Source organism: Vespa mandarinia, chromosome 23 (assembly GCF_050613455.1).
Source record: "Vespa mandarinia isolate Hongniang chromosome 23, ASM5061345v1, whole genome shotgun sequence".
NCBI classification, from domain to species: Eukaryota; Metazoa; Arthropoda; class Insecta; order Hymenoptera; family Vespidae; genus Vespa; species Vespa mandarinia.
Window position 1 is genome coordinate 950,001 of NC_140832.1, and position 10,000 is coordinate 960,000.

The 10,000-nt window shown below is 28.8% G+C and overlaps 2 protein-coding genes across 3 annotated transcripts in view; both read left to right on the top strand.

The window, feature by feature from the left end:
• The window catches only part of LOC118444397 (uncharacterized), a 13,614-nt gene extending 11,155 nt beyond the window's left edge, over window positions 1-2,459 (top strand). Inside the window, exon 7 of the mRNA XM_035872638.2 lies at window positions 2,276-2,459. Within this exon, the coding sequence (XP_035728531.2) occupies window positions 2,276-2,289 (14 nt within the window). The 3' untranslated portion in view covers window positions 2,290-2,459. The remainder of the gene's footprint in view (window positions 1-2,275) is intronic.
• A 1,548-nt stretch (window positions 2,460-4,007) lies between these two features.
• The window catches only part of Kank (KN motif and ankyrin repeat domain-containing protein 2 kank), a 35,106-nt gene continuing 29,113 nt past the window's right edge, over window positions 4,008-10,000 (top strand). The window contains exon 1 of one of the 2 annotated variants that reach the window (XM_035872629.2): window positions 4,008-4,530. The gene's annotated coding sequence lies outside the window, so the exon portion shown is untranslated. Of the gene's footprint in view, window positions 4,531-9,404; window positions 9,459-10,000 lie in introns of those variants that run through there. The other variant, XM_035872632.2, reaches the window with a different exon arrangement.

Genomic DNA, 10,000 nt, shown 5'->3' on the forward strand with positions numbered 1-10,000 from the left:
GCCGATAAAATACATTTCTTCGTTGAATATTTAATTATAAAGCAAACGAATTATCGTTATTTATTTAATTATATTATTCTTGAATTTCTGTCGTTGTAATTTTTTTACTTGTGACATTATTTTTATATTTTTTCACTTTTTGTCTTTTGCTTAGTAATATATATATATATATATATATATATATATATATATATAAATATATACACATACACACACACATATATATGTATATATATATACATATATATATATATATGTATATAGAGGCAAGTATATAGGTATTTAAGAATGAAATTCCAAATGACGTACGTATGTAAAGTAGACATTGCGTTTGTCTACTAGCTCGTGATCGTCTTTTTCTCAGGTATACGGTGTCCATGTAAACTATATATATATATATATTATAATAGTATTTAACAATATTGGATAGCCGTACGTAAACATACATATATCAACTTATATATATATATAAGTTGATATATTTATATACATTTCATTAATCATTTCTTCTTCTTCTTCTTCTTCTTTTTCTTCTTCTTTTATTTTTTTTTTGTCGTTCATAAAAAACATCCTTTATTTTTCTTTTTTTTTAATTTTCTAGAGAATAACGTAAGTTTGTTAGATGTCGATATGTATAAATTACATGGGGGAAGTATTATATAAATAAATTATAGAAATTGAAAGACCGAGAGGTATGAATTTTTTCAAAAATTATTTAACGATAAGAATAAGATGCTCTTGTCTATATGTAAAATTCGTATTAATAAAATCGATAATCTACGTGGAAGATTATTTTATTCGAGGATAATCCTCGTTGATCATTATTATTATCATAATATCTTGAGAATGACGTATTTGTTTGTAAAATACTGTTAAGATTTTTTTTCCTTTTCTTTTCTTTTTTTTTTCTTTTTGTTTTTTTTTCTTAACCCCCCGCCCACCCCCGCCCCTCCGTAACAACATTAAATTTTCAATCCACCCTTGTGGGTCTTTTTTTTCTCTTTTCTTTTTTTTTTTTTTTTCCTTTTTTTTTTCTTTTCTTTTCAATTATAAATACATGCGTAATATTTCCAAGATCTATATTCTATTCTCATTTAATAACATTTAAACGATCAATTATACTTTGTAGTAATAAATAAAACTTAATGCGAATTATATATGGCAATGAATTTTTCTTTTTTTTCTGTTTTTTTTTCTTTTTTTTTTTTTTTTGTATCTTTTATGTATAAAAAAAAAAGAACAAGAAAAAGAAAATGTTAGAAATATTAGAAATGTTATTAAGTTTATATAAGTTTGTTGTGTTCGCGTGCTCTTGCGTGAATTTGTGTCTGCGCGCGTGTGTGTGTGTGCGTGTGTGTGTATACGTGTGTGCATGCGTGTATATATGATTAACGAAAAATTATTTTAATATTATTTAATATGACAATGAATTAAAAAGGATGAATTTTGACTGGGAAATAATGGGTAATAACGAAAACGAATTTTGCGAGTATGTCCTGTGAAAGGACGAGCAAGACAGTTGGTCGACGTGCACGGATCTTCGGGGACGGAGAGAAAACTGGTCCACCCACGGATATCTCGAAAGAATTTTTCTTCGACCGGTCGACCATCGACACACGAGATCGACCTCGGCATAAAGGAAAATTTTGCCAAAGATATTTATTGTATCGAAATATTTATTTGTATTTATATACATAGATAGACGTATGGATGCAAAAAATGAGATCGTTTTCATTATTTTCGATTGAAAATTATACAATTTTTTTTTTATTTTTTTTTTTTTTTTTTGTATATTTCTTTAAGATCCAAAGAAAGAAAACAAAGAAGAAAATAAAAAAAATAGCCTAATTATTCATCATAGATTTCAAATGACAATGGACGACAATTTTTCTCTTCTCTCTTTTTTAACGATCTATATTAAAAGTCAACGTGAATTAATATGATTAATATGTCAATAATGCACATCACTAATTCATAATTTAATTTTCAATGATAAAACGAAATGATATTTTAATTAAAAGAACAAAAAGAAAAAAAAAGATTAAGTAAATAGGAGAAGGATGAATATATTTTTTTCTTTCTTTCTTTCTTTTCTTTTTTCCCTCTTTTTTGTAAGAGAAACGAATTGATATTTATAAGTCAAAAAAAAGAAAAAAAAGAAGAAAGGAAAAAAAGGAAAAAATAAGAAACGTATTTAAGTAATTTGAAATGCGATTAGTATTTTTATGATTTAACGAATACAGTCATAAAATTCAGTCGTTCGTCTCTTTTTTAGTGCCAGGTACTTGACCCGAGATCTTTAAATACGTGGTAAGAAGAGGTTAACACGAAGAACGAGTAACACGAGATGCAAGAGCGAATCTATTTGTTGACTACGTGAACACACACACACACATATACACATACATACAGACACACACACAACACACAGAAATATAGATACACATACATAGATATAACAGCTGGACCATATCGAACAATAGGAGGATGGTCTCCCTGAGAGGCCATTGCCATCACTTTTCGATCTCGATCTAGATCCTTCGATCACGATCACTCGAAAATTAAAAACAATCGAGTCTCGATTAATCGATTTCTATCTCTAATTAAAAAAAAAAAAAAAAAAAAAAAAAAAAAAAAAAAAAAAAACAGAGAGAGAAGAAAGAATAAACGATTAGAAAGAAGATCGTAAGAATTCGAAAAAAAAGAAAAAAAAAAGAAAGGAAAATGTTCGGAATGTATTTGATACTTTTCTTCTCTTTTTTCTTTTTTTCATTTCTTTTTTTTTTTTTTTTTTTTTTTCTTCAGGTAGATTTTAGAACTGTGAATTCCCATAAAAATAAATCTCTTTCTATACCTGGACCAGCACCGTAAAACCTTCCACTCTCTGGTCCAGCTGTTAGGTTTTACATAAGAAACCAACCTTATTCAGGGCTCGAGTTTCGCGGGGCAAATGCATAGCTTCAACTACCAACACAAGCCAGTTTCCTTCTTTGTCCGCGTTCTTCCTATTTTGGTGATGTTAGACAGAGAGAGAGAGAGAGAGAGAGGGAGAGAGAGAGAGAGAGAGAGAGAGAGAGAGAGAGAGAAAAGAAAAACAAAAAAAGTCGCAACAACAGCTGGTTCAAATAACACAGTTATCTCTATACTTCTAAATCTTTGTACGCTATACCTGTGTATACTAATGACAAATTTAAATCCTTTCTAGGATCGAAAAAGATTTTTCAAGAAACGTATCTGTTTATCTGCAAAATTGCAAAGAAAGAAAAGAAAAGAAAAGAAAAAAAAAAGAAAAAAAAAAAAAAAAAAGAAAAACCTATTTAAATCTTACGTAATCGATATATATCGTCGAACATTCGAATTTTCATTTAATTTCAAATGAAAATGTTAATTATTAAAATGAAAGAAAAATTTCGTATATATAAAAATCCACGTAAAACTTTATTACACAAAGTTTTAGAAATTTCGTATCTTACGAGTCTTGGGACAGTTTGAACGAAGTGTAAGGTCCGTCCCTGACCCTACCCGATCGACTTCTTTCCCTTTGTAGTAGGTGGATGAGGGGTTAGGGAGGATACCTCACCGTATCCCTTTTCTTCTTTATGGTGTTATTACGAGAGAAGCAACCTGTCGTGTTTCGAGCCTCAGTATCTCAGCATCTTCCTCTATGTTGGCTAAGCTTTTGCCCAGTACTTCTCTCTCTCTCTCTCTCTCTCTCCTTTTATCTATCTCTCTATTTCTATCTTTCTATCTCTATTTATCTATCTGTCTATCTATGCATCAGCTCTCTCTCTCTCTCTCTCTCTTTCTCTCTCTCTCTCTCTCTCTCTCTCTCTTTCTCGTTCTTTCGTAGGCTCTGTATCTTCAGTTATACGCCCGTCTCACTCTGAGACTATCTTTTTCCATGGTACTCGCGACACGGTGGAGAAGGGGGCCAGAGGCCGAAGGAGAAGGAGAAGAACCAGTCGTGAACCAGAACGGTTGGTCGGTCCTCGGAATCTCTCTCTCTCACAGTCACCTCTTCGAGCTTCGTTACACGAGGACCGTCGTTGTGTCGTCTCTTTTTCTCTTTTTTTTTTCTCTCTCTTTTTCTTTTTCTTTCTTTCTTTCTTTCTTTCTCTAACTCTATCAATCTATCACTCTTTCTCTCACTTTCATTCTCTCTCTCTCTCTCTCTCTCTCTCTCTCTCTCTACCTATTTCATTCTGTCTCTTTTTCTCTGTCTCTTTCTCTCTATCTCTCTTTCTCTCTCTCTCTCTCTCTCTCTCTTGATCTATCGATCACTCGATCGATCCCTCTATCAGTGTATACTCTTATATTATCGCGACGATCAATTAAAATTGGTTATATCGATTTTTCGCGCGACGTTTTAAGGTTCAAGGTTCTCCAAGGGTCTCACGAAAGGATTTCAACTGTTGCAACCTGGTCCCAGGGGATGATGGTCCCATTGTAATCGTATTTAATCGTATTTTCTAAGATGAGATGAGAGTTTAACGATTTAAGAGGCACAGACACGAGAAGAGGATTGAACAGGTTCGTTTGAATTTCTTCACTGTTTTCTTTTTTCTTTTTTTTTCTTTTTCCTCCTTTTTTTTATTTGCATTTTTATCGCTTTCATCTTCGACGCTTGTTTTTGATTTAGAGAAAAACAAATCTTTTTTTTCTCTCCTTCTTTTTCTTCCCTTTTTTTCTTTTTTGTTTTCCTCTTTTTTTTTTTTTTTTTTTCTTTAATTCATCTACAAAATTATTCTCCTATTTGTGTTTGTCTATCTTACGAAAATAATTGTTGTTCTAAGATTAAAAAATCCGCTGTTGTTAGAGACAATTTCGTATGTTTGAAATATTTTTATGTAGATCATAATTTTCTTTTTTTTTTTTTATTTTTTTTTTTTTTACAAATAAATAAACAGAAGTTTTAGCATTATAAGAAAAAGGAAACTTTTCAAAAGTAAAATAAGCAATATAGTGAGAAGAAGTTTAATCTCAATTCACGTAGAATTATATTTGCAAAAGTAAAAAGAAAGATTTTTTTATTTACATAAAAAGAATGAAAATTAAACGTAAAAAAGTTTCGAAGTCTACACTCTCGATGTCTAATCGTTCTCTTTTCTTTTTCTTTTTTTTTTTTTTTTTTTTTTTTTTATATACAAAATTTAGAAGAAAGGAAAAAAGAAAAGGAAATACAGACGGTCAATGAAATTAATAAAGCAAATGTGAAATATTTTTTTTCCGTATAGAAAGAACGGGGAGAGAAAAAAAAAAGAGAAAAGAGAAAAAGATAGATCGATCGATAGAAGCAAAATCGATCATTTTCTCGTTCATTTGGAATGATCAAAAATCATGTATCTAGTGGGTGGTATTTCTTTGGAATGAGATCGCAACACGAATGATAATGAATATTAACAGCATAATGCGAGCAGTGGGCCGCAAAACGTGGGCCGCGAACTGATATTATCGACTCGAGAATGAAATACATATAATATAATATATACATACATAGATACATACGTATGTACATAAATAGATAAATATACTACGTATGTAGATCAATTAGAGCGTTATTCTAAAGGAATATTTCTTTCGAAAGAATTATTACGTTCGTTTAATTAACTTTCGTTTTTATTAATTTGAATACAAAACAAATTCGTCGATTCATTAAAGAATAATCGGTTCATTAATAAATATTCGTCGATGATGATTAAATCATGATGCACGTATACAATCTCATTTTATATATGTATATATATATATATATACCTCTCTCTTTCTCTCTCTCTTTTTCTCTTACATATATTAATTGCAAACACTAACACGTTTATTCATCGTGTGTATCTTGATATCGTAGACATAACATTCAATGATAAAACACTCTTAGCCATTCGTAGAAATTTCAATCCAATTAAATATTAGTATTACCTTACAACTTATATTATTATTATTATATATACATACATATATATGTATATATAATATGTATTAATAGGTCTACTATACCTATATATCTACCTGTGTATATATATATATATATGTCTGTATATAATACGCTCGTGTATGTGTATTTTTATTTTGTTTCTTGAAAAAACTTCACGACCTCTGATACGAGAAGAACACGTCATTAACGATTTTACGTTCTCTCGATCGTCTCGACTCGCGCGAGTAAAATTACATCGTCGTCGTCGTCGTCGTCGTCTTCGTCGTCGTCTTCGTCGTCTTCGTCGTAGTCGTCGTCTTCGTCTTCGTCTTCGTCTTCGTCGTCTTCGTCGTCGTCAACGGAGGCTGACAATTATTAATCCGTCGTAAGATGATGATGATGATGTGTATGTGTGTGTGTGTGTGTGTGAGAGAGAGAGAGAGAGAGAGAGATGAGAGCGAAAGTAAACTGTGCTTTTCAAACGGATCAAAGAGAGCGACGCATAGTTAATAAACGACATAAATGTCTAGTTATTTCATTTCTTTTTTCTTTTTTCTTTTTTCTTTTCTCCTTTTTTTCTTTTTCTTTTCTTTTTTTTTTTTTTTTTTTTACAGAGATACAATGTAATACGTGTAATATATTTAATCGATAAAAATATTGGATTAAAATTTGTGATTTTGAAGATTCATATTTATGTATATATATATATATATATGTGTGTGTGTGTGTGTGTGTGTGTGTGTGTGTGTGTGTATAAAGAAAAAAGGAAAAAAAAAAAGAAGAAATGAAAATTTTCAGAACGATAAAATATAATATGTGTTAAGATAATTGGAATTAAATAATCGAATGTTATCATTGATAAAAATATATATACATATATATGTATATATGGAGATTTAAGAAAAGGAAAGAAAAAAAAATAGAAGAGAAATAGAAGGAAGATTTCGAAGTAACTTTAGTAGTTTACCAAGAAAAGGCATTAGAAAAGACATTAGAGAGAAATATCGATGCATACTCGGTCGATTGCATAACTACAATAATTACGACACTCGTCAGCATTTGTTTTTCAACAAAAGACAGATGTAACTATTACACATATACATACATTATGGCGTGTTGATTGTATTAGCGTTGAAACATTTAGAGATAAAGATAAAGAAGAAGAGGAAGAAGAAGAAGAAGAAGAAGAAGAAGAAAGAGAAAATGATTAAGTCAATTATAATAATCCATTATTATTTATCGATAATAGAAATTATTTTAATCGTATTAATGGTTCTTGTTAAATTCCTGTGTTCATCGACGAAGTCAATGCTTTTCGAATTAATTTGTTTGATTTACTCGAGATGATGACGGTGATAATAATTCTTCTGCGATCCAATTAGCAGATGAGTTTATTAACGTTCCTATATAAAATATATATATATATATATGTATATATGTATATATTTAATATATATCTGGTAATTGGCAATTATCTTATCCAACGACTAGAAGAAATTTCCGACCGATTAAATCCTATCCGTGTTTATATATACCTCAGAAACTTTCGTTTATTTCGACGAGACGAAATCCTTGTAAATTTTGTAATCAAAAATCTTACTCTTGAAAATTCTACGATTTTATCTTTTTCTCTCTTTCTCTTTCATTATGAAAGAGTGTCTCTCCATTTCTCTTTTTCTTTCTCCCTTTCTCTTCCTCTTTTTCTCTCTCTCTCTCTCTCTCTCTCTCTCTTTCACTTGTAGTGAAACTTCAGTACAAAACGACTACTACGACGTTTTCCAGCAAAATGTATTTCACGTTTAACAACCATAAATGGAATTATTTTCCGTACTAGATGTGTCTACCCTACGATGGAAAATAAGTATTTACCGCATTAACAGTAAATAGAATTCCAGTTATGCGTCACGTGTTTCTTTTTTTTTTTATTTTTTTCTTTTTCTTTTTCTCTCTCTCTCCTTTTTCTTTCCCTCTAAGATCTAAAGTTTTCTACGAAAGAGAGAAAATATTTCTATGAAAAATCTAATTGGACCTTGGATAAATACTTAGATCTACTAGATGATCCTCAGTGTTACTTGTTTCATAGGTTTTTAAGAAAAAAAAAAAAAGAAAAAAAAAAGAAAAAAAAACAAAGAAAAAAATTTGTTATTTCTTCATAAAGATTTCATTGAAATTAAAATTATTAATTTAAACATTATTTAAAATTATTAATTTGAACATTTAAATATTATACGTATATAAAATTTCAATGGACGTTTTATTATGAAGCAATAAATTCGTTGAAATTTGTAATATATATTTTATATTTGAATCAAAAACAAAAAAAAAAAAAAAAAGAGAAAAGAAGAGAAAGAAAGAAAATAATGTAACATAACATATAAGAAATAATATGACGTTATATTTTTTTATAGTTACATTTGTATATAGTATTATATTATATGATATATTATAGAAGAATATTATCACTATTTATTATACATTATATATATATCTATATATTTAGATAGAAAATAGACTGAGAATATTACTGCCAATATAAAGAATATATCATAGTATCAAATTTATATCTACATATTTAAAAAGAATAAACTCTTTGCGTATACGTCAACGTTACAACATGATATTTAAACTTGAGTTGAAAAGTCAACTTCGAACTAAGCATGTATATATATATACATATACATATACATATACATATATATATATATATTTTTTATCTATTCGAGAATTAAATTAACACCTCCTTCGGACGCAATTTCCTTTAGAACATCGTTCATTGATTTACATATAGAAATGTGATCTCTCAACGATGTTCCTTTTTATTTATTTATTTTTTCTTCTTTTCTTTTGACGATGAATAATATGTACGTAAATAAATGATGACCAGTGGTTCTCAAAGTGGTCAAGCTATATACGCATATGAATTTTTATGTTAATGGGAAATGAATGGGTACGTCATCGATGTTGGATAAACGTAATCACCTTGAAATATGTTTCTATATATAACAGTATATATATGTCGACTATTTCTTTCTCTCTACCCCTCTCTCTCTCTCTCTCTCTCTTTCTCTCTGTCTCTCTCCCTCTCTCACTCTGGCTGTCTCTGTCTTTATCATATTCGTTCTCTAACTTTATCTTTCTCTCTTTCCGATATCACGTAACGCAAGATCGATAATTTATCGTTCTTATCATACGAACGGTATTATCGTAGCGATATTGTTGATAATAGAAATGAAAAAAAGAAGGGATTCGTATGAAAGGGCCAAAAGACATGTATACATTCAGAACGTTCGCAGTTTCTTATCGTTTGTTGAATGGTTAATCTTTTTTGCGGTTAAATTCCGTGATATATACCAATAATATATATATATATATATATATATATATATATATATATATATATATGTATATATATATACATATGCATATATCGCATATATTTGTACTTTTTCTTTGTCTCTCTATCTTTATTTCTTTCTTTCTTTTTTATTATAAATTCATATCTCCCCGAGTGATATCTGTTATTCGAATGGACTCGCTGTTGAGGTTAAAGGTGAGTGCAATTATTTGATAACGCCATTTATAAAGCGTGAACTATAATGTAACTATAGTTTTAATAATTATATATAACTCGCCTGTATTCGTTCATAATAAGTTCTTTAGAATTTGTCTTATTATGTTCGTGGAAAAGAGAAAAAGTTATTCGAAAAACAAAAACAAGAACAAGAACAAAAACAAAAACAAAAAAAAAGAAAAAAAAAACAAAAAAAACAAATTAAATCATCACGAATAAAAATTCGTCACGAAATATTTACCGTAAAGTTTTTTTTTAAACTTGCCTGTCGTCCATTTTTCTTTATTTTTTTTTAAATCGCAATTTAATCGCACGAACGAGCTCCTAATTCTTTCTTCTTTTTTTTTTTTCTACTCCTTCTTTTATGAAAAATAAAAATTATATTATAAAAATTATATATATAAACATATATATATATATAATAATATAAAATTTTAATATAAAATTATATTAAAAACTATATATATAAACATATATATATATATATATATATATATATATATATATATATATATATAACG